A 25,914-nucleotide genomic window follows, 5' to 3' on the forward strand; every position below is an offset into this window, starting at 1 on the left:
TCTCTTCATAGCTGAAATGCTCCAGCCCAGGCAATATCTTGGTGAATCTCTTATGCACCCTCTCCAGTGCAATCACATCCTTCCTATAGTGTGACTGGAACTGTACACAGTACTCCAACTGTGGCCTAACTAGCATTTTATACAGCTCCATCATAACCTCCCTGCTCTTATATTCTATGCCTCAGCTAATAAAGGCAAGTATCCCGTATACCTTCCTAACCACCTTTTCTACCTGTGCTGCTGCCTTCAGTGATCTATGGACAAGTACACCAAGGTCCCTCTGGGGCTTTCAAAAAGGAGTTGGATAAGCACCTGAAGAGAAAATGTACAGGGCTATGGGGAAATGGCAGGGGAGAGGGACTAGCTGAGTTGCTTTTGCAGAGAGTCAGCAAGGATATGATGTGCCGAATGGTGGCCTCCTGTGCTACAACCATTCTATTATTCTATGACTAAGGATTTGTGCAATTCTGCTGTTTGCATTTTTATTACATGCTGGCAGGTTATTAGATAAAATAAAAACTTAGAGCACATAAGCTACAGTAATCTGGTCAGATAATGCCTGGAAGTGCTCTGCCTTCTTTGTAAGCTGACCATAAGAATAAGCTTCACATTTTCATTAATGCTATTTTGTGGACTTGACTTCCAAAACTGACACTTTTCAAGTATCGTCCTTTTGGGTGGACCTCAACAGCAAATCTTAGTTAACCCCCATTTCCTCCTCCTCCTTTGATCGTGCTATGGTTTGCAATTTTGTGTTTCTTGTTTCTTCCTCCGCAACTCCCCCCCCGCCCCCGCCATTTTCATTACTTTCTGATCAAAGTTAAGTTTTCATATACAGAACCATGTCGCTTATGATCTGACAAGATCAGCCTTATATGCCATGAATGGGAATAGGAGGTCACAGGATTAAGGAACATCATTTTTTACCAGGATAGTTAATGCTGTTAACACTGGAGGTTGCACAATTGCTGACCATGCACTCATGACCTCTCTAGTAGGTTTAAAAAAAAATACAAGTTGTCAGGCTAAAATCACACTGTTATTATTTACAAGCATTCGGATTACACAGAAGTAAAAGACAAGAGTTCATTTGTAAAAACAAGAAGGATTGATTCAGTTTACATGAGTATCAAAAGCTTCAGGGCATATTTCTTGTACAGTAAATTGTAAAATTTCCAGTTATGATTGAACAGGATAGTGGCAAATGTTCCTCTCTATTTTCTACAGAACATGCAAAACTGAACTGAAGACATGGCATATAGCTTACAGTATACGTTTCCTCATTGGTAGTTGCCCATGCAGAGACTTTTTAATCAAACCAAATCCAAGAGACAAAGGTGTAAAATGGTCCTGTTACATGATAATGAGCAACTGCATCATCTGCTTTCATCTGTTTTACCGAAGTATTGCTAATGATTTAAACAGTGAAAATCAAATATCTCTTTAGAACAGAGCCCATTTGAAGTGAATCAGCCATTGAGATTATGAATGCATCTGTAAGCTTGCATTCTTTTGGCAACAGAAGCCATTTCACTGTCTGATTTGGAATCTGAGAAAAGATTAATCAATCCAAGTATTCATCATCATTAACCTGAATTCAAAGGCTGTGAGAGTTTCAACTGACCTGCACAGCCCAGGCTACAATAATAATAGTATGAGTTTTTCCAAGCGATATTGTAAACCAAAATACATTTTAAATTTGCAAGATTTGTATAAAAATACCATTGAGGAAAAATATTAGATATTTTATGATCTGAAGTCACAAGGAATTGTTTATAACATACTGGCTCGGTGTTTCCACTCGGTTGTGCTGGATTTTTCGGCGTAACCGGTGCAAGAAGTCATGGAATTTTAAGCGCAAATTACATTCAACGCAAGTAGAGTTTCCACAATCTTTTGTGCTGGTTTTATAAACATCGCACTAGAAGCAATTCCTGGCCACGCTCCCGAGATGAATTGGTCACCAGTGGGAGTTTCCACTACTTGCACTCGTTTGCAGGCTTTTGAGGAGGCTCCAAATATTAAGCTGGATCTTTTGGGCTCAAGAACGCTAATAGATATATTTGAAATATAATTCTGAGGAACTGACTCCTTAACACCAGTCTAACTAGATAATAGTTTTATATATATTTTTAAAGTAACTTTCAGTGATTAAAAATACTATTTTTTTTATGAATCAGTTTTCAACTGTATTAATCAAACTTTACCAAGTTACCACTCCTAAATATATTGGAATTTTTAAAAATATTTTTTTTCATAAAAAATTACATTTTAAAATGCTGCCTGATTGAACTGGTTCATGGCATAACCTATGCTGCAGAATCGGAGCCTCGTGTGCTGGCAGGGTTTGTGCAATTTGGGAAAGGTGATGCCTTAACATAGAGATTGGTAGTGAATACATTCATCGAATGAGGAAGAGCATGCTAAAAATAAGTTCTTAATTTTTTTAATCTTTTCCTTAAAAATTGTGTGGCAGATAATTTTGTATTTTTATTTTCTAATTTAATGTTTTTCTGCCCATTCCATCTCTATTGACATTATCCTATGTTCCATCAGCCACTGGCCCAGCTACATTTCCAACATCAGCATTCTATTACTAGCTTATTTAGTCACAAAGCATACTCTGAAGCCCATCACTTTGGATTTTTGGGGAACATCTCATTCTAGCTGCTACACTAGATTATTGCTTATAGAGATGAGAAAACATTTATTACAATGGTAAAATGTCTATTTCAACAAACAAATTTTGATTTGATTTTGATAAGTATTTAATTTAAAATCAAGAAATATCTGATTTGTGTTACTTTTTCTCTTTCCCCCTCTAGGAGAAAAGCCATATGAATGCCCTAACTGCAAGAAACGGTTTTCCCACTCAGGCTCTTACAGTTCACACATCAGTAGTAAGAAGTGCATTGGTCTTATATCACTTAATGGTAGAGCACGTTCAGGAATCAAAACACCTCAAGGCACTTCTCCATCCCTTTCTCCATCAACCAATAGCCCTGCTAGAACACAACTTCGTCATAAGCTAGAGAACAATAAGCCTTTACAGGAACAGCCTACCGTAAACCAAATCAAAACTGAACCTGTGGATTATGAGTACAAAACTATGGTCGTGACCTCTGGTATCAACTGTGCAAGCTCTTTCCAAAATGGAGGGTATAGTGGCAGTAACCCTCTCCAGGTGACAACTTCACCTCAGAGCGTGGTTGTATTGCCAACTGTAGGCCTGGTCTCTCCTATTAGCATAAATCTAAGTGACATTCAGAATGTTCTTAAGGTTGCAGTATTAGAAAATAATCATGTCACTCTCCCTTCCAAAGATCCAGGAACAGTCTCTACTGCGTCAGTTCAACAAAATAGTCATTCCCTCATTTCATCAATCAGTCTTCCCTTGATTGATCAGGATGGAACAACCAAAATCATCATCAACTACAGCTTAGAGCCAAGTCAACTCCAAGCTGTGCCACAGAATTTAAAAAAGGAGATTCCTAACCTAGCAGACAATTGTACAAATGAAAAGCCACCTGAAGACCTCACTGTCAAAGCTGAGAAAACTGAGACCAGTGTAGAAGGAGTTAGTAACACATGCCTGCTTTGTAATGAATGTCCTGGTGGACTAAATGCACTTCATGAGCTAAAGCACTATCAACTAAAAACTGAAGCTCATTCAGGAGAAACCAGTATTAAAATCTCTGGAGCTTCAGTATCAACAGAAGAGAACATCTCTTCAGATCAAGAGCCATTGAAGAATCTGTTGTCACTTCTAAAGGCATATTATGCATTGAATGCACAACCAACATCAGAAGAATTGGCAAAGATTTCAGTTGCTGTAAACCTACCATTAGAAAAGGTGAAAAAGTGGTTTGAGAAAATGCAAACTGGTCAGATTCCAGTCCAGCCATCTTGTCCCTCCTCCCCCACATCAAGCAACGAGGAGGTCAAACCAAAACTACTGATCAGTCATAATGATTCATCACCTGTTAGTGATTTACAAGGCAATACAGCAAATTCAGAAGGTCTTGATAAGCTGACTGAATCTCAAATTACTAATAGGCCACTTAACGTGTTGGCAGATCCTTCAAGGAGTAATACTCCCTCCCCATCACCACTGAATCTCTCTTCTGCATCTTCAAGAAATTCACAAAGCTATCTTAACACACCTGATAGCAACCAAGAGGATTTACAGTTAGAGCCTCTTGATCTATCACTTCCAAGGCAACAAAAAGAGGGACTTGAAAGGCCCACAATAACTAGTGTTTACCACAGCAGTGTTCATTATGTTCAAGAGGAGCCCTTAAACTTGTCTTGTTTAAAGAAAGAACAAGTAGAAAATGACAGTATTGCCGAAGGAAACTCATCAAGTGCCAAACCTATAAATATTGCAATCCCTACAGCTACTACCCAACTACCCACAATTGTTGCCATTTCAAGCCAGAACAGTGTTCCATGCCTCAGAGCCCTAGCTACAATCAAGCAGGCCAGCTTCATTCCACAGGTCACCTACACATATAAAACAACCAGTTCAAATGGACCTGAAACACAACAGAAACCAACTCAAGCCAATGGGAATCATCCAGTATGTATGCTATGCTTACTTGACTATGATTTGTAAAAGATCTGTGTTTTAATAGTAGTTTTATTCATAAGGAAAAAGGATGCTTGGCTGACAGAAAATATTACTGCTTTGTAATGCTTGTGGTTAGTTGAAGACTGTTGGTAAGCACTTCCCTCAATGTGGAATTGTGAAATAAGTCAATAATTAAGAAGGGTGAAACTGTACTAGTATAATGCGATTTTAGTTATCTAAAAGCTCATAACAAAGGCAATTTTATTCCTGAAGGAGGAAAAACAAGAGACTAGTTCCGGAGGTGTGCCCAATACCGATGATCAGAATGATTCAGACTCGATGCCTCCACGTAAGAAAATCAAAAAGACGGAGAATGGAATGTATGCCTGTGATTTGTGTGATAAAATATTTCAGAAAAGCAGCTCTCTTCTAAGACACAAGTATGAACACACAGGTAAGAAAGATAATTATGTATGTACATGTAGAACATATTAGGCTGGATTTTGTGTAGGAGGCGGGGCTCCTGGCACCCGGCCAGAAAGGCAGGGGGAACCCTGCCTTGGCCTTTCCCTGCCACCCCGCCACCCCACCCCCGCCAGAACGATCCTCCAGTCTTTTTCCATCAAAATTTCACAAGTCGGGATTCCGTCCCTTTAAGGATAGAAATCCCGCCCTCATGAGCTTCCAGCCAATCAGAGAGCTGGCAGTTCAGCAATATCGGCAGCGCCACCGGGAGTGGGGGCCACTGCCGGTACTGTAGAGGCCTCAGACCCTGGCCCAGTGCTGGAACCCTGGACCCAGAGGTAGGTGAGGCAGGGTCGCTAAAGCCAGTCCAGAAGGCCCCAGCGAGGGGGTGGTCGTGCAGTCCAGTGGGAGGGGGGGGTCCCGGGATGGTGTGGTAGTTCCTGGCAGGGATCCTCCGTGGGCCACAAATTGCCCATAAAGCCCCACAGGGAGGGCACCTCGTCTTACAAGACGTCTTCCGCACATGGCAGAGACACCCCCGCCAATGGTATGATTCCAGCGGTGGCAGAAAGAGGCCCTTAATTGGCCGTTAATAGGCCATTTAAAGGCATCAATTGGCCTTTGGGTCGTCAGCCTATGCTGCCCCCAAGAAGATCACTTGGTGACGGGCCATCCGCACCCGCCCCCCCCCCCCCCTCCCGGCCTCCGCTCCTGCTTTGAGTCCACAGAAAACCCTGGCCATTGTGTTGTGTGTGATTCAAACTGCAAAAACACTTGATGTCTTTTAGTTTATTAACAGATGGTGCTTTATTTGCTCTTATGCACACTTAGTAAGTTAAATAATTTATTTTACATAAGAATATAAAAGGAGCAGGAGTAAGCCATTTGGCTGTTCGAGCCTACTCCACCATTCAATAAGATCATGGCTGAGCTTTACCTCAACTCCACCTTCCGACACTGTCCCCCTGTCCCTTAATACCCAAAAATCTATCAGCCTGTGTCTTGACTATACTCAAAGGCTGAGCATCTACAGCTCTCTAAGAATCTAAGATTTACAACATCTTGAGTGAAGAAATTTCTCCTCATCTCAGTCCTAAATAGCCGACTCCTTACTTTGAGACTGTGATTGTGTTCCAGATTCCCCAGCCAGGAAACCATTTTCATAGAAATTCATGGAAAGAGGCCATTTGGCCCATTGTGTCCACATCGGTCAACAAGTAGCTACCCAGCCTAATCCTACTTTCCACCTGTTGGTCCATAGCCTTGTAGGTTACGGCACTTACATGCATATCCAAGTACTTTTGAGCTATGAGGGTTTCTGCCTCTGTCACCCTTTCAGGCAGTGAGTTCCAGATTTCTACTACCCTCTAGGTGAAAAGATTTACCCTCAAATCCCCTCTAAAATCCTACCTCTTACCCTAAATCTATGCCCTCTTGTTATGGACCCCTCAACCAAAGGGATTTGGGCCTTCCTATCCAGTCTATCTAGACCCCTCATAATTTTATACACTTCAATTAGGTCTCCCCTCAGTCTCCTCTCTTCCAAAGAAGACAACCCTAGCCTATCCAATTTTTCCTCACAACTAAAGTTCTCCAGTGCTGGCAAAATCCTCAAATCTCCTCTGTACCCTGTCTAGTGCAATCATCTCTTTCCTATAGTGAGGTAACCAGAACATCATGCAGTACTGCAGCTGTGGCCTAACTCAATTTTTATACAGTTCCAGCATAACCTCCCAGCTCTATTCTATTCCTCAACTAATAAAGGCAAGTATCCCATATGCCTTCTTGATCACCTCATCTATCTGTCCAGCCACCTTCAGGGATCTGTTGACATGCACTCCAAGGTCCCTCTGTTCTTCTACACTTCTCAGTATCCTAACATTTATTGTGTATTCTTTTGCCTTGTTATCCTTTCCCAAATGCATTACCTCTCACTTCTCCAGACTGAACTACATTTGCCTCTGTTTCACCCACCTGACTAGTCCAATGATATCTTCCTGCAGGGTGCAGTCTACAGATTTCTTCATTATCAACCCCAAGGCCAATTTTTGTATCGTCTACCTCCCTACAAGGGCGGCACAGTGGCGCAGTGGTTAGCACTGCAGCCTCACAGCTCCAGGGACCCGGGTTCGATTCTGGGTACTGCCTGTGTGGAGTTTGCAAGTTCTCCCTGTGTCTGCGTGGGTTTTCTCCGGGTGCTCCGGTTTCCTCCCACAAGCCAAAAGACTTGCAGGTTGATAGGTAAATTGGCCATTATAAATTGTCACTAGTATAGGTAGGTGGTAGGGGAATTGAGGGAAGGTGGGGATGTGAGAGGGTAATGGGATTAGTGTAGGATTAGTATAAATGGGTGGTTGATGGTCGGCACAGACTCGGTGGGCCGAAGGGCCTGTTTCAGTGCTGTATCTCTAATCTAATCTAATCTAATCATTCAAGTCCATATACCACATATACCACAAAAAGCAAGGGACCCGGTAATGAGCCCTGTGGAACCCAGTCACAAAAAAACCCATCGGCCATTACCCTTCGCTCCTGCCTCTGAGCCAATTTTGGATTCAACTTGCCACTTTGCCTTGGATCCCATGGACTTTACCTTTCATGACCAGCCTGCCATGTGAGACCATATCAAAAGGCTTGCTAAAATCCATATAGACTACATCAAATGCACTACCTTCATTAATCCTCCTTGTTACCTCCTCAAAAAAGTTAATCATGTTAGTCAGACATGAACTTGCCTTAACTAATCTCTACTGAAAATTTATCCTGTCCCTCAGAATTTTTTCCAATAATTTTCCCACCACCGAGGTTAGGCTGATGGGCCTGTAATTACTCAGTCTATCCCTTTTTTTCCTTTTTCTCAGCATCTACTCTGTCAAGCCCCTTAAGAATTCTCTGTTTCAATTAGATCGCCTCTCATTCTTCAAACTCCAGGGATTGTAGGCCTAGACCACTCTATCTCCTCGTAGGTCAATCCCATCATGCTAGGAATCAGTCCATTGTGCTCCTACAAGGGCACGTGTGTCCTCCCTTAGGTCAGGAGACCAAACCTGAGCACACTACTCCAGGTGTAACCTCACCAATGCCAAGTATAACTGTAGTAAGACTTCTTTACTTTTATACTCCAATCCTTTTGTAGCAAAAGCTAACATACCATTTGCCTTCCTAATTGCTTGCTGTACTTGCATTTTAACATTCTGTGATTAATGTACAAGGACACCCAGGTCCCTCAGAATGCAAACATTTTCCGGTCTCTCACCATTCAAATAATCTGCTTTTTTTTATTTTTCCTACCAAAGTGGACAACTTCACACCATCATATGGTATTCCATCTGCCATGTTCTAGCCCACTCCCCAACCTGTCTATATCCATCTGCAGCCTCTTTGCATCCTCCTCACTGCATTCTTTTTGCACCTAACTTTGTATCGACAGCAAACTTGGATAGGTTCTAGTCAGTCCCTTCATTGGTCATTAATATAGATTGTAAAGGCTAAGGCTCAAGTACTGATCCTTGTAGTATCCTACAAGTTACAGCCTGCCAATCCGAAAATGTCTCATTTATTCCTAATCTCTGCTTTCTGTCCATGAACCATAATATATAATCTCATAAGTCCTGATTTTGTGTAATAACTTCTTGTGTGGTGCCTTATTGAATACTATTTGAAGATCCAAAGACAGTATATCTACTGGTTTCCCCCTTATCCTCAAAAAACTTTAACAGATCTGCCAAACACAATTTCCCTTTCATAAATCCACATTGACTCTGCTTAATCCTATTACGATTTTCTAAGTGCCCTGTTACCACATCCCTAGTAATAGATTCTAGCATTTTGCCTACTACTGATGTCAGGCTAACTAGCCTATAGTGCCCCTTTTTCTCCTCTTCCTTTCTTATACAATGGGTTTATGTTTGCTACCTTCTAATCCTTGGGAACTGTTCTAGAATGTAAGTAATTCTGGAAGTTCAAAGCCAGTGCATCCACTGTCTCTGCAGCTACCTCTTTTAAAACCCTAGGATGCAGGTCGTCTGGTCCAGGGAATTTGTCACCACTTAGTCCCATTAATTTCTCCAGTACTATTTCTTTATTTATACTGTTTCCTTTAAGTTCTACATTCTCGCTAGACCCTTGGTTCCCCATTATTTCCGGGATGTTTTTTGTGTCAAAGTATTTGTTTAATGACTCTGCCATTTCCTTATTCCCCCACTATAATTTCACCTGTCTGAGCCTTTAATGGGCTCATGCTTACTATCACTAATCTCTTCCTATTTACATAACTGTAGAAATGTTTACAATCTGTTTTTATGTCTCTCTTGTTTGTTTGTTATTCTCTATTCTCTTTCCTTATCAATTTCTTGGTTCTTGAGTTCCAAAATCCCCTGAATTCTCAGGCTTACTACTCTTTTTGGCAACAGTACAAGCTCTTCCTTTGATCTGATGCTATTTTAAACTCCTCTTGTTAACTACAGTTGGACTACTTTTTCTGTGTGGTTTTCTGGTGCCTTAAACAAATGTATATTTGTTGCAAATTATGTATTCTTTAAATGCTAGCCATTGCTTGTCTACCATCATATCTTGTAATGTAGTTTCCCAATCTACCATAGCCAACTCACCCTCATACGTACATAGTTTGCTTTGTTTAGATTTAAGACCTTAGTTCCGGACTTAATCGTTTTCAAAATAATTATAAAATTCTATCATATTATGGTCAGTCCTCCCTTGAGACCCCTTCACTACAAGGTATTGATTAAACTTTCCTCATGGCACAATACTAGATTCAAAATAGCCTGTTTCCTGGTTGGTTCCTTGACATACTGATCTAGAAAATTATCTTGTATACATTCCATGAACTTGTTCCCCATATTATTACTGCAAATTTGGTTTGTCCAGTTTATTTGAAGGATTGAAATGCCCTATGATTACTGTAATACCCGAGTTATATTCCTGATTTATTCTCTTCCCTACACTACAACTACTGTTAAGGGGTCTATTAAAAACCCCCACCAATGTTTTCTGCCCCTTGCTATTTCTTAGTTCCACCCAAACAGGTTCTGCTTAATTTTCTGGGCCAAGATCCTTTCTTTCTACTGTCCTTATCCCTTCCCTTATTATCAGGGCTGCGCCTCCTCCTTTTCCCATTTGCCTATCCTAAAATTTAAGTGTCCTGGAATATTTAGTTCGCAACCTTGATCAGGTTGCAACCATGTCTCTGTAATGTCTATGAGATCAAACCTATGAATTTCTATCTCTGCTATTAGTTCATCTAATTTGTTGCAAATGCTTTGCGCATTCAGATATAATGCCTTTAGCTTTGACGTTTTTCTAATTTTCCCTTGCATTACTGTAGGTCACTAATGCCCTGTTGCTTTTTGTTATTCTCACTGTCCCTTCCTATCCCACTTTGCTTATTTTTACTCAAAATGCTCCTCTCCTCTAGAGCCTTGACGTTTCCCTTGCTACTTTTGAATTTACCCTTTCCTGAATCCTCTCTCACCCCACTTTATTACTTCGAAGCCATCTACTGCCCTAGTTATTCAGTTCACCAAGACACTGGTCGCAGTCCGGTTTAAATGGAGCCTGTCCCAACGGAACAGCTCCCTCTTTCCCCAGTACTGGTGTCAGTGGCCCATGAAGCAAAACCCCTGCCTCCCATACCCCCTCCTTCAATCGCACATTTAATCTGTTCATCCTATGCCAATTTGTAAATGGCTCAGGTAACAATCCAGAGAATTTACTTTTGCGATTCTGTTTTTTAATTTGGAACCTAACTCCTCAAACACTCACAGCAGAACATCATTCCTAGTTCTATCTATATTGTTGGTTCCTATGTGGACCACGACAAGTGAACTCTTCCCCTTCCTATTCCAAGTTCTTCTCCAGCCATGAGATGTCTTTAACCTTGGCACCAGCAGGCAACACAACTTTTGGAACTCCTAGTTGCGGCTGCAGAGCGCAGTGTCTTTTGCCCTATTGCAACCACATTCCTTTTCACTGCCCCCACTTGATTGGCCTCCTGTACCATGGTTCTGTGGTCAGTTTTCGCATCCACCCTGCAGTCCTTGTTCTCATACACAGAAGTAGCAAGTATCTCATACCTGTTAGTCAAAGTCAAGGACTGAGGCTTTTCCATTACTACATCCTGGATTTCCATACCTTTCTGGCTCGCAGTCACGCCCTCCTATTGACTGTTGACCAATTCTAAAGTTCTAGTTAACCTAAGGAAGTGTGACTGCCTCCTGGAACAAAGTGTCCAGAGAACTCTTCCCCCTCCTTGATGCACTGCAATGTCTGCAGCTCGGACTGCAGCTCAACAAAGTTCCTCAAGTTACAGGCACTTAACTGCAGATAGAGTTGTCCAGGATCACAATGCTCGCCAAAAACACTCTCGTGCTGCAGTTACAACACACCACCTGCCCTGCTATTTGAACCTAACCTTATTTATTTATTAGATTTGTTTTTCTTAATTGAATCAATTATTTTAGTTCTATTCATTAAGTAGTTTACTTAATTTAAGTCACTAAGTTAATAAAGTAAAGAAATAGTAAAGTGCAGTTTCCTAGCTTAGAGACAATGGAAATATACCCGCTACCAGATGTAAAAAAAAAAAGCAAAACCTTCTTACCCCTCTGGACCGAATTTCCAACTTTAACACTCAGTTAATGAAGCACTTGATGGTGCAAATTGTTAATTTTCCATTGGAAAGAATGTGCTAAATGTTTTTGTGTTTGATTAAAACAAAATATTGTAACGTCCAATATCTTTTTCTTGGTATTTCCAATCAAAAAGCTATTAAAATCCTGTCAGGTTGAAGTTTCAGGTGTGGGCTTTCAATCAGAACTTGGAGTCCTGGTTCTACTGAAGGGTCAGCACCTGAAAGGCCAACTTGTCTATTCTCTCCACCGAAGCTAAATGACCTGCGGATTGTTCTCAGCATTTTATGTATTTGTTTGACTTGCAGCATCCGCAAGTTTCCTTTTTGAAATTCTTGTAAAAATGAGTTTGTATTTTTTTATATCCGTTCCTGGGATGTGAGCATCACTGGCTCAGATAGCATTTATTGTCCATCCCTAATTGCCCTTGAGAAGGTGGTGGTGATCCGCTGCTTTAATTGCTGCAGTCCATGTGGGGTAGGTACACCCACAGTGCTGTTAGGAAGGGAGTAGAGATTTTAGCTTACAACTGTTATTTTTTTAAAAAGGTATAGAAGGTTACTTAATGGTGAGTTGTTGGGTATGGGCTATCAATGAGGTAAACTTGAGAAACATGTTCACAAGAGCTGTCCCTTTGAAAACATGATTGGAATCAACAGCTGCCTATAAATAATAATACAGTTTGCCTTTTGTGAAAAGTTCCATCTTCTCAGGATTTTATCCCTTTATTTTCAAACTCTTAGCAGGGTTTAAAGTTAGAAGTATGGGGAAGTCCCGAGCTTTTGCACATGCATATGTTCCACGAGTGCTCACGTGTCACTAATGTCTCCATAGTTTTTGAAATGAAATAAAAAGCAGAATATCATAATATATATATTTCTGTCAAATGCATCTCTGCTCTTAGGTATACATCAGTGAGTTTGTTTTTTGGCAGAGCATAAACTTGTATAGCACCTTTAATGACCAACGAAGTATTTTTATGTGCAGTCATTATTGTTTGTCCAGAGAACTTTTCAAATTGCAATGTGCAGGGGAGTGGGACTAATTGTGGGTCTTGCAAAGAGCCAGCACAGGCATGATGGGCCACATGGATGCTTCCTGTGCTGTATGATTCTAACTTAGCGAAGGAAGGAGCTGTCAGAATTACCATGTCCTAACGGTGACATTTCATACATTATAATAAATAAATGCATAATGTATTTATCATTGTGTGTTGGTAAGTTGATATGGTGCACGGTAGCAATTATAGTAAAAGTTTAGATTTATATCTCGGGCAGGTAATTCTTAAAAAGTAAATAGAGAACTATTGCCATACCTATTTTTTGGATTTGTTTTTCTTTTCCTCTTCCTTCCAATTCTCTGGAGTTTATATTTTAAATATTTAGAAAGCGTTATAGAATTCTCTTGTCCACTTAACTTTTTCTATTTGTGAGGCTTGAAACTTATTAGGCCATAATTTCCATGCTTAGTTTAAAAAAATTTTTTGCATGGCAAGTTGTTGAAAGTGAGTTGATAATGGCACAGTGAGGGAAACGGGGCACCCAACTGTGTGTCTCCTTAACCAATCAGATTGAAGGATTGTGAAATTAAGTGCAAAGACTGAGAAGTGTAAACTCGTGGGTGAATTCAATGTCAAATCAGGTACAGAATGAGAAATGGAGAGGGAAAGAAAGATTGAATTGAGAGAGAAAGGAAAAGTAAAAAAAAAAACTTTTTTTTAATCTAATGAATTAAGACTTAAGGAATGAAATTCCATACTTGTAATAGTTAATTTTCAGTGCCAGTGAGGTTGATGCAGTAATAAACACTTAAAACCTTGTTAAAAGGGTACTGAGACTGGAATGGGCAATACTTGGCTTTCGTGGGGAGTTCAGTTCATAGCTACTGTACAAGTAGTGCAACGTCACGCCGTTCACTGTATTTCAATGGTCAGCCAAGCAGAGAGATGCCATTTCCGCAAAGCTAATGGCAGAGTGCACATCTCTGACAGCAGCCTTTGGATTTCTACATGTCTGGCCTCGCCTGAAGTTCTGTAGCATCTGTGCATAAATTTTGCTGAATGCTATTGGCCTCACTGTTATTTTGACTGCAAATTATGGGGCAATAAAGTTAACAATTTCGGCAACCTAGTTGACTGCAAGCTGAGCTCCGACCACACGTCATCTCCATCACAAAGACTGCCTACATCCGCCCTAACATCATCTTTGCTTCAACCCATCTGCTGCTGAAACACTCATCTACGCCTTTGTCACTGCCACACTTGACTATTCCCATGCTGTTCTGACTGGCCTCCATGCTCCATAAAGCAGCACATGCAAAACTCCACTGCCTGTATACTACCCCACTCATCCATTACACCTATCTTTGCTGATGTGCATTGGCTGCTGCTTCCACTGTGCCTCCCATTTAAAGTTCTCAACCTCATGTTTAGATTCTTTCATGACCTTTCCCCTCCCTATCTCTAACCGCTTCAATTCCTACAACTCCTCCACCACTTCCCAGAACTCTTTGGTCTGATTCTGACTTTGTGCATCTTTCTTACCCTTGGCTTCACAATTGGCGGCTGTGCCATCAGCTGTTTTGGTTCCACACTCTCTGGAATTTATCCCTAAACCCCTCCACCTCTCCACCACCCACTCCTCCTTTAAGAACCTTTGAAACCCATCACTTTAGTCAAGATTTTAGTCACCTTTGCTAATATCTCTTTTTTTTGTTTCATAATCCATCTGTGAACCATCTTGGGACATCTTCCTACATTAAAGGTGTTGCATGTTGTTGAGTTTGTGGTTACTGGCTTGAATATAATCATATTTAAGTAGTAAATCTCCCATGATAGAGTCCATAGGTAGTTTGTGACAAATAACATGGCATTTGTTATATGCTTCCAGTACTGAGCTGATGCTGCCACCTTGTTACTCATTGAAGCCTTGCAGTTTTCTCTTGAGGCCTTTGTTTCTCTATCATGGGTCTGCCAGCACTCTCAATCAGGTTTTTAGGCCCGTGAGGCTGAGATTGAACTGGCTGCACTGGTGGTAGTTGCATATTGCTTTTGTGGTTTATGAACAGCAAATGTTTGGAGTGTAGGCAAATTTACCACCACTCCACGTTGTCTGTTCACCATGGATGCACTCAGTATACAGGGCTGTGTCATGAGGTTCAAAGGTGCCCTGAAAAGCTGCTTTATGGTGCTCTCTTTTCCCTTTCCCTCCTTGTTCATAACAGTTAAGATGGAATTTACAACTTGCCTACACGGCTGTGTAATGCTACAATGTTGAACTTAGAGTAGGTTTACAACTCTGGACTTCCTCCCTGCCATCATCGATGCAGGAGCTTTATACCCCAGGAAGGGGAATCCTATCTGTACTTTCTACATCCCCCAAGAATTTTGGACATATTTATATGATTTATGTATAATAGAATAGAGGTACAGCTATATCTTGTCTCATATTTAAGTTTAGGCAGGGCTAAGCAAATTTATTGTACTTAATTGGCCTACTTCTGTGTAGGTGGTGGAAGGCAGTGGTGTAGTGGTATTGTCACTGGACTAGTAACCCAGAGACCCAGGATGTTGCTCTGGGGATTTGGGTTTGAATCCCACCACAGCAGAAGGTGGAATTTGAATTCAATTACTAAATCTGGAATTTAAAAAAGCTAGTCTAATGATGGCCATGAAACCATTGTCGATTGTTGTAAAAGCCCATCTGGTTCACTAATGTCCTTTAGGGAAGGAAATCTGCTGTCCTTACCTGGTCTGGCCTACATGTGACTCCAGACCCACAGCAATGTGGTTAACTCTTAAATGCCCTCTGAAATGGCCTAGCAAGCCACTCAGTTGTATCTAACCGCTACAAAGTCAATAAAGAATGAAACCAGGCGGACCACCCAGCATTGACCGTGGCACCGGAAATGACAATGGTAAACTGTCGACCCTGCAGAGTTCTCCTTACTAACTTCTGGGGGCTTGTGCCAAAGTTGGGAGAGCTGTCCCACAGACTGGTCAAGCAACAGACTGACATAGCCTCACGGAATCGTACCTTACAGACAATGTCCCAGATACTGCCATCACCATCCCTGGGTATGTCCTGTCCCACCGGCATGACAGACCCAGCAGAGGTGATGGCACAGTGGTATACAGTCAGGAGGAAGTTGCCCTGGGAGTCCTCAACATCAACTCCGGACCCCATGAAGTGTCATTGCATCAAGTCAAACATGGGCAAGGAAACCTCCTTCTAATTACCACCTACTGTCCTCCTTCAGCTGATGAATCAATACTCCTCCATGTTGAACAGCACTTGAAGGAAGCACTGAGGGTGGCAAGGGTGCAGCATGTACTTTGGTTGGGGGACATCAATGTCCATCACCAAGAGTGGCTCGGTAGCACCACTACTGACCGAGCTGGCCGAGTCCTAAAGGATATAGCTGTTAGACTGGGTCAGTGGTAGGTGGTGAGGGAACCAACAAGAGAGAAAAACATACTTGACATCCTCATCAATCTGCCTGCCGCAGATACATCTGTCCATGACAGTATTGGTAGGAGTGACCACCACACAGTCCTTATGGAGACGAAGTCTCGCCTTCACATTGAGGATACCCTCCATTGTGTTGTGTGGCAGTACCAACGTGCTAAATGGGATAGATTTCGAACAGATCTAGCAATGCAAAACTGGGCATCCATGAGGCACTGTGGGCCATCAGCAGCAGCATAATTGTACTCGACCACAATCTGTAACCATATGGCCCGACATACCCCCCATTCTACCATTACCATCAAGCCAGGAGACCAACCCTGGTTCAATGAAGAGTGCAGGAGGGCATGCCAGGAGCAGCACATAACATACCTCAAAATGAGGTGTCAACCTGGTGAAGCTACAACCCAGGACTACTTGAATGCCAAACATTGTAAGCAACATGCGTTAGACAGAGCTAAGTGATCCCATAACCAAAAGATCCGATCTAAGTTCAGCAGTCCTGCCACATCCAGTTGTGAATGGTGGTGCACAATTAAACAACTAACTGGAGGGGGTGGCTCCACAAATATCCCCATCCTCAATGATGGGGGAGCCCAGCACTTTCAGTGCAAAAGATAAGGCTTAAGTATTGTAACAAGATTCAGCCAGAAGTGCCGAGTTGATGATCCATCTCGGCCTCCTCCCTGAAGTCCCCAGCATCACAGAGGTCAGTCTTCAGTCAATTCAATTCACTCCACGTGATATCAAGAAAGGACTGAAGGCACTGGATACTGCAAAAGCTATGGGCCCTGACGATATTCTCGCAATAGTACTGAAGACTTGTGCTCCAAAACTTTCCGTGCCACTAGCCAAGCTGTTCCAGTACAGCTACAACACTGGCATCTACCCAGCAATGTGGAAAATTGCCCAAGTATGTCCTATACACAAAAAGCAGGACAAGTCCAACCAGACTAATTACCGCCCCATCCATCCAGTCTCAATCATCAGTGGAAGGCGTCGTCGACAGTGCTATCAAGTGTCACTTACTTAGCAATAACCTGCTCAGTGACGCTCAGCTTGGGTTCCGTCAGGGCCACTCAGCTTCTGACTTCATTACAGCCTTTGTTCAAACATGGACAAAGGAGCTGAACTCCAGAGGTGAGAGTGACTGTCCTTGACATCAAGGCTGCATTTGACCGAGTATGCCATCAAGGCGCCCTAGCAAAACTGAAGTTAATGGGATTCGGGGGAAAACTCCCTGATGGTTGGAGTCATGCCTAGCGCAAAGAAAGAGGGTTGTGGTTGTTGGAGGTCAAATATCTCTGCTCCAGGACATAATTGCAGGAGTTCCGCAGGGTAGTGTCCTAGGCCCAACCATCTTCAGCTGCTTTATCAATAACCTTCCTTCAATCATAAGGTCAGAAGTGGGGATGTTCGCTGATGATTGCACAATGCTCAGCACCATTCCTGTCTCGTCAGATACTAAAGCAGTCCATGTAGAAATGCAGCAAGACCTGGACAATATCCAGGCTTGGGCTGATAAGTGGCAAGTAACATTTGTGCCACACAAGTGCCAGGCAGTGACCATCTCCAACAAGAGAGAATCTAACCATCTCTCCTTGACATTCAATGGCATTACGATTGCTGAATTCCCCACTATCAACATCCTGGGGTTACCATTGACTAGAAACTGAACTGGAGTAGCCGTATAAATACCGTGGCTACAAGAGCAGGTCAGAGGCTAGGAATCCTGCGGTGAGTAACTCACCCCCTTATTCCCCAAAGCCTGTCCACCATCTACAAGGCACAAGTCAGGAGTGTGATGGAATACGCTGCACTTGCCTGGATGGGTGCAGCTCCAACAACACTCAAGAAGCTCAACACCATCCAGGACAAAGCTGCCCGTTTGATTGGCACCTCACCCGCAAACATTTATTCCCTCCACCACCAACGCAGTGGCAGCAGTGTGTACCATCTACAAGATGCACTGCAGCAACGCACCAAGGCTCCTTAGATGGCACCTTCCAAACCTGCGACCTCTACCACCTAGACGGACAAGGGCAGCAAATGCATGGGAACACCACCTGCACATTCCCCTCCTAGTCTCTCACTATCCTGACTTTGAACTATACAGCCGTTCCTTCACTGTCGCTGGGTCAAAATCCTGGATCTCCTTTCCTAACAGCACTGTGGGTGTACCTACCCCACATGGACTGCAGCGGTTCAAGAAGGCAGCTGACCACCACTTTCCCAAGGGCAATTAGGGTGGGTAATAAGTGCTGGCCTAGCCAGCGACGAACACATCCCATGAATGAATGAATTTTTTTTAAAAAAAAAAGGGACCCACAATGCTGTTAGGAAGGGAGTATTTCCAGCATTTCTTGATTTTATTTCAGATTTCCAGCAGCTGCAGTATTTTGCTTTTGTTATTGAACCTTCCTTGATCCACCAGTCAGCTGTCTTGTCCTTTATGTTCACTTCTTAAAGTTAGCTTAAAAAAATTAATCTCAATGGCGTCAAATATCATCAATCACCTGAAAGAAAATTGGCTTTTAAATTGGTTGACAGCCAATTCGAGATGCATTTTAAACAAAATGGGTTCCAACTTTGAAGAATTTTTTTTTTTTGAAGTGAAAGGCAAAATAGAAAATACAAAGGCAAGGCATACAGAAGTAAAGTTTCTGGAATTGTATTTTTACCAGCATTTTACATTGCAGTGATCAAACTGCTCAATGTAGCCTTGTGAGATCAATTTTTCTGTTTTAAACAAGCTTTGCTTATTTCTAATATGTTTTTATTTCTAATATGTTCATTTGTACAGGGAAGCGACCTCATCAGTGTGGGATTTGCAAGAAAGCATTCAAACACAAACATCATTTGATTGAGCACACGCGACTGCACTCTGGGGAGAAACCCTATCAGTGTGATAAATGCGGCAAGCGTTTTTCGCATTCAGGCTCCTACTCACAGCACATGAACCACCGTTACTCGTACTGTAAACGAGAAGCTGAAGAACGTGAGGGAACAGAGCAAGAGGAGATTGGGCCTGATTCACTGAACAACAGTGAATATACCGACAACAGGACCTCTCCGTCCCACGTGGACTCGGATGACAAGGACAGTACTGCAAGAGAAGATGAAAGTGAAAAGGAGGAGGAAGAGAAGGAAAGTGACGAAATGCAGGATAATTGTGCAGAGGAAATGAGAGAGGAATCGGAAGAGGAAGCAGAAGCAAATAGAACAGATCTGATAAGTGATGTGGAACAGGAAAATACAGTAAATAGTCTGAAGGCTTTGGAAGTTAACTCAGCAGAAAAAATTTAATGAATACTTGATCAGGAATATAAATTGGAGAAGAAATGTTCTGCAATTAGTATTATACCATGTAAAAAAAAAAAAAAAAAATTCCAGAAATACACTCTATATTACTGTGTTTTCTCTTCACTACTGTGTAGAAACCCCGGTGTGCCTGAACCTCAACAATTAACAATTTACCACATGAACTGTCAAGATATTAGGAATGATGTTTGTATTAAAAATGCAAAAAAAGTTGCAAGCGATAAATTGCATAAACTGACTGTCTTGATTCAAAAGGCAAACCAACAGGTTTTAAAAGAATTTGCTACCAGTCATTCTGCATTATCTGTTTACCTGTGTTGCTCTTCATTTGGCTATTCATGTATCCCATTAACTTCAACACTGTACAGCTGGGAGAGATTTCTATGAAAATTTCTGTTGCAAATGAAAGTATCAATTGTAGATTTATAGTACTACAGCTCTCTACTCCATTGCTGAATCTCAGCATTTCATTGGTTTGAAAGGATGTGAAAATTTCTGCACTACAGAATTCCCTTTATACTTGTATCTGACATACTCCTAAGTATTATTGTCTACCTTTTATCAGTATCGCACTAGAAGGTAATTATTAATAACATTAGTTGACCTTATTTTAGAGTGTAAATTCATTTGAAGCATAATGTTAGCCTTAAAGCAGCTACTAGAAAACAAAACTGAGAAGGATGTGGTAAGACTTGTAGTTAAATGTATAGCAGTCTGTTGCCAAGTCTTCAAAGTAAGAACTAACAGTATTAGTGTTGGAGAGGACAGAAGTCAGTGTTTTAGAGTGACGAGTGTTAAGTAGGTAAGTGAGGATTATGGTATGGAGCTTTGTATCCCCCCGGCCTTATGCAAGACCTGTGTGCTGCAAGTGCCATTTACAAAACAGTATTATGGAAATGTGGCTGTAACCAGCCCTTAGCTTTGGTGCAAGTTATGAACAGTGTTAGCTGATTTTATTTCAGTATTATTTTCATTCAAATTATGATAACTTTTTAGTTTCCTATGTTTGTGCAAATTTTGTACTGTATGTCCTTGAACCTGGCAGTATTAATACCCTACTTACTGACACGTGTACCTTTTAGTTTTAGAAAACTTTTATATTTATGTCTTATTTTTATATTTCTTTATTGTTATTTATTACACAATGTAGTGTATAATACTGTAGTTTGTATTAATACAATAATATATTTTAGTAAGAAAATGATTTGGAAGGTTGATAAGAATTCAAAGCAGAAATACAATTGGTTCTCTTGCAATGAGATTTTGTTTAACAGTGTTATGTAACAATACTACTTGCCTTGGACTGTAGAATTAGAGTATCAAATGGGAATGTATAAATTTTACATTCAGAATCCAGTTATTTGCCCTGCCTCGCTTTTAATACATTGGGCTACCGAATTTCAAATATAATGTTATACAGCATGGTATTTTTGCAGTTTTGTTTGAGATTACTGTGTAACCATGAAACTGTATTACTATCCTCAATGAGCCAAATTACAAAGTCATGCGCAGTGTTGGGAACATTTTTGCTTTGTGCCAATTTGTTTTAGTATTCCTCTACATCTGATACAAACCAGAAGTTTTTTTTTTAATTGCCTAGTTACATGATAGTCATTTTCTAGTTTTATACCAGACTCCCCATCTCACAATAAAATGCATCAGCAAACTGTTTGAAGTTGTGACTTCACTGCTGTGTATTAATTCTGTTCCAGAGATGCTACAGACATCGTATTATGTGCATTACTCAAGTTTTTGGCTAATTTGTAACTTTTGAAATCATGGGTTTGTGATTAGATTCTTCTTGTACAAAGATATCCCAAATACATGTCATTTTTTCAAATTACTGAATAATTTGCATGTTTCATGAAATCATCTTGCTGTTCATTAGAATGAATGTTCAAAATTCCCTGAACATATGTTAACAATATTTTATTCAGTAAATGTTAATTGTGACTTGGTGCCCATTTGTCTGTTAGGTTGGATTTTCCAGCCATAAGTTGCTTTATTACTAATGTTAACTGGTGCCAGTAGTTTGATGTATGTAGGGATGTTAAAACTGTGGCCAACAGGGTAAATAGCCTGCTTCCTTGTCCATGCTACTACCATTCTGAATTGGCCACCCACAAGTGTATGGTGTTTCGGGGATAGTTCCTGCTGTCAGTACCACTCAGTGATGCAACTGAGATTGGGAATTCAGATTACTACTAATCCTTTTTTCCTCATACCGTTTGTTAACTGCATTTTGTACATTTTTTAAAGTCAGTAACATCATTGCTAATGATGAAATTAGGTTCATAGTGGGGTACCCCGGGAGTCAATACTGGATCCACTTTTATTCTTGGTATACATACATGTTTTAGACTTGGGCAAAGGGAGTGCAATCACTCTGTTTGCTCATGGCATAGGGGCAAATGGCGAGGAGGACTGTAGAAGATTTCAAGATGCCCTAGAGAGGGTAGTAGAATAGGCAGCCAAGTGGCAGATGAAATTTAATGCTGGGAAGTGTAAGGTCATACTTTCCAAGGAAAAACCAGGAATAGAAGTATGCCTCATTGCTGAAGGGTGTAGATGATAAACAAAGACCTATGCAGGCTTGTGATCGAACAACCAACTAGTGCCTCTGCTACTTTGGGTGGTGGTAGTGGAAGAAGTTAGATGAGTCTTTTACTGGTTGAGTTAGTTCTAATATGCCACACCTGATAAGTGAAGTTTGGAACCAAGTCTTAGTATATGATTCTGTGAGCCAGGCAGGTTTGCAGCACACAAAAGCCTTGTTGCTGTTTGGCCAGCTTGGTTCTAATGGAACCTATGTATACAGGAGCTAGCAAGTCATCCCATTTGGCTATTGATATCTCTGTAGACCAAGCATGTCCATTAAAAGATAAGTTAGGTAGAAATATAAAAGGAAGGGCTATTTAATTTTTTAAAATTTCAAATTCAGCTCTTAGATGCGGGAAGCTCTTAAAATATGGAATCTAGCAAGTGTTGTGACAAGTCGTAATGAGTTGGCATGTACCTGGAATCCTTAAAGAAATGAGACAGGAGCTAGACAATACTCTGCTTAACACATTTTGAAACTCCATAAATACAGTGCTGTACTTGAGGACTTCTCAATTCATTCCATCTTCGCTGTCTTCGGAGAATACTTGGCATCAGGTGGCAGGACTATATCTCCAACACAGAAGTCCTTGAAGCGGCCAACATCCCCAGCTTATACACACTACTGAGTCAGCGGCGCTTGAGATGGCTTGGCCATGTGAGCCGCATGGAAGATGGCAGGATCCCCAAAGACACATTGTACAGCGAGCTCGCCACTGGTATCAGACCCACCGGCCGTCCATGTCTCCGTTATAAAGACGTCTGCAAACGCGACATGAAATCGTGTGACATTGATCACAAGTCGTGGGAGTCAGTTGCCAGCATTCGCCAGAGCTGGCGGGCAGCCATAAAGACAGGGCTAAATTGTGGCGAGTCGAAGAGACTTAGTAGTTGGCAGGAAAAAAGACAGAGGCGCAAGGGGAGAGCCAACTGTGCAACAGCCCCAACAAACAAATTTCTCTGCAGCACCTGTGGAAGAGCCTGTCACTCCAGAATTGGCCTTTATAGCCACTCCAGGCGCTGCTTCACAAACCACTGACCACCTCCAGGCGCGTATCCATTGTCTCTCGAGATAAGGAGGCCCAAAAGAACTTGAGGACTACTGTGAAAAATGCTTAAGAACCTTTAAAGGATGCTATCCATATTCATCACACCTAGTAATGTTGATTTGGGTAATCCAGTGGATTTGATTATTTGTATTCCAGTCACATTTGATAAACCACAAATGAAACTTTTAAAGTAGAATTCCTGGCAATTTACCTATTTAGATTTAACATTGAGCAATAGAGAGCAAATGTTGACTTATCAAAAGAAAGATGTGACTGGGAGGTAGTGGGTCTCAGTTCTGTAGAGGTATTTTTCAGATCTCATACTGTTCATTAATTATTTATAGAATCCTACAGCATAGAAAGAGGTCATTTGCTCCATCATGACTGTGCCAGCTCTTTAGCAAGGGCAATCCAATTAGTCCCACCCCTCCCCCACTCCCTTCCCCATTGACCAGCTTTTTTTCCTATTCAAGCACTTAATTCCCTTCTGAAAGTTATTATTGAATTTGTCTTCCCCACCCTTTCAGAGTGCATTCCAGATCATCATAACTCTCTCTAAATAAAAAAGGGAATTCTCTCCGCCGCCGCCTTTTGCCAACTATCTTAAATCTGTGTGCTCTGGTTATTGACCCTCCTGCCAATGGAAACCGTTTCTACCTATCTACTCAATCAAAACCCCCCATTAATCTACTCTATCAAAACCTTTCATTTAATAGAGGTGTTCATAAATTTTGAACACCTCTATTAAATCTCCCCTTAATCTTCTCTGCCCTAATAATCATCCTAGCCCAACTTCTGTGGCGTCTCCACATAACTGAAGTCCTGCATCCCTGGTAACATTCTAGTAAATCTCCACTACACCCACAAGACGTTGACATTCTTCCTGAAGTATGTGCCCAGAATTGGACACTAGACTCTAGCTGAGGCCTAACCATCAATTTATAAAGGTTTAGCATAACTTCCTTGCTTTTGTACGCCCTATCTCTGTTTATAAAGCCATGGATCCCATAAGTTTTTTTTAAACAGCCCACCAACTAGTCCTGCCACCTTTGAAACCGTATTAAGGAAATAATGTACTGCATGTTTTAAAATTTCATGATTACATCATAAGAACTAAGGTGCTTGGGAAACTGGAAAAGGGCCATTAGCCCAACAAACAGGTTTTTTTTCAATCATATCTAGCTTTCCACGTTTTCTGAAAACTGTCCCTTGAATCCATTTATATTATTGCTTCGATGAACTTCACGGTGGACTTAGTCTTAGTCTGTGTGTGAAACAGTTTTGCCTGTCTTCCTGTTTACTCCTAATTTCAAAATTGTCACTTAGTATTTTTACCAATTGCCACTGTAAGCAATTGTCTGGATCACTTTTATCATAATATTAAGAACGTGTTGAGGGAAGCTTGAAGTTTGTTTTCCAGTGAGAATAGGCCTATCTTCTTAAACCTTTGCTCATAACATGGACTCCTAAGACCTAAACCTAGAATTTTCTGATGTGTTAGTTTAAAATGTTTGTTTTAAGCTGGTTAAAGTTAGTGTTAAAATAACATCAAAGCTGTAGTATCATTTTAACAAATTAAATACAACAATCAAATACATTTGAAGGAATATGGGCCAATTAAGTGGATGGACTGAGGAAAAGCAGGGAGATTTTCATGTGAAATAGACGTGTTAGGGGAAGTGACCAGAAGCAAGGTCGAATAAAAGTAGGGTTTGAGGAGGCTTCTGAAAGCAGGGAGACTTAGCAAATAGAGGGGTTTGAGATAGGGTTCCAAAGAGTGGAGCTAAGATGATCCTCCATAGTTGGAGGGCCAAAGGTTACAGCCTGAGATGTAGGGTTAGAGGAGGTGAGAGATGGAAAGAGGTGAGGACACAGAAGTTTATAAATGCCTTATCCATCTTCACCTGTATCTGAAACAAAAACAAGAAATGCTGGATTCACTCAGCAGGTCTGGCAGCATCTGTGGAAAGAGAAGCAGAGTTAACGTTTCGGGTCAGTGACCCTTCTTCGGTACTGGTTCCGAAGAAGGGTCACTGACCCGAAACGTTAACTCTGCTTCTCTTTCCACAGATGCTGCCAGACCTGCTGAGTGAATCCAGCATTTCTTGTTTTTGTTTCAGATTTCCAGCATCCGCAGTATTTTGCTTTTATTCACCTGTATCTGGTCTGGCCTACATCTGCTTATCCTTTTATATGGTTGACTCATCATGCCTGCTAAAGTGGCCTAACAAGCCACCAGAGAACAAATATTTTTAAGTTGCCCAGTGTTGGAATACTGTAGCCCTGATTAGCAAGTTGTAGAGAAAGCCTCTTATTCCTTGACTTTGTATAATGCAAAGTCATGCCCACCAGGATGAACATGGCCAAGTTCATGTCATAAAGTTCATTCTACCACAAATGGAAAGATGTGAACTAGTTGTCAGTCTTCTACAATATAACGACAAATATTCCAATCTATAGTGCATTACCAGGATTGCATTCTTCCATCTTTGAAATGTTACCCGAATATAACTGCACCTATCCTAAGATGATCCATCTTCATCTCGGGGTTTGACTTCTACGCTCCTCAGCAGCTCCATCTCCACCTTCACAAATTCAAGTTTATCTAAAACTCCATTGTCACTAAACAGTAAAACTGTAAATGGAGAGGTGACTCATGAGTACAGAAAAACAAATCTTTAACAGTGGGAGTACAAGCTGGTAAAGCTCTCTAAAAAGCATTTGGGATCTCAGGCTTTATAAATAGGCACAGAGTACAAAAGTACAGCAGTAATGCTTAACATATACAAACCATTGAT

The 25,914-nt window shown here is 41.2% G+C and overlaps 1 protein-coding gene across 1 annotated transcript in view; it reads left to right on the forward strand.

The window, feature by feature from the left end:
- The window catches only part of zeb1b (zinc finger E-box binding homeobox 1b), a 214,801-nt gene extending 192,119 nt beyond the window's left edge, over window positions 1–22,682 (forward strand). The window contains exons 7-9 of the mRNA XM_068014511.1: window positions 2,826–4,579; window positions 4,844–5,024; window positions 18,952–22,682. Coding sequence (XP_067870612.1) covers window positions 2,826–4,579; window positions 4,844–5,024; window positions 18,952–19,454 — 2,438 coding nt within the window. The 3' untranslated portion in view covers window positions 19,455–22,682. The remainder of the gene's footprint in view (window positions 1–2,825; window positions 4,580–4,843; window positions 5,025–18,951) is intronic.
- The last annotated feature ends 3,232 nt before the right edge of the window (window positions 22,683–25,914 follow it).

The sequence above is a fragment of the Heterodontus francisci genome, chromosome 2, assembly GCF_036365525.1.
Source record: "Heterodontus francisci isolate sHetFra1 chromosome 2, sHetFra1.hap1, whole genome shotgun sequence".
NCBI lineage: Eukaryota > Metazoa > Chordata > Chondrichthyes > Heterodontiformes > Heterodontidae > Heterodontus > Heterodontus francisci.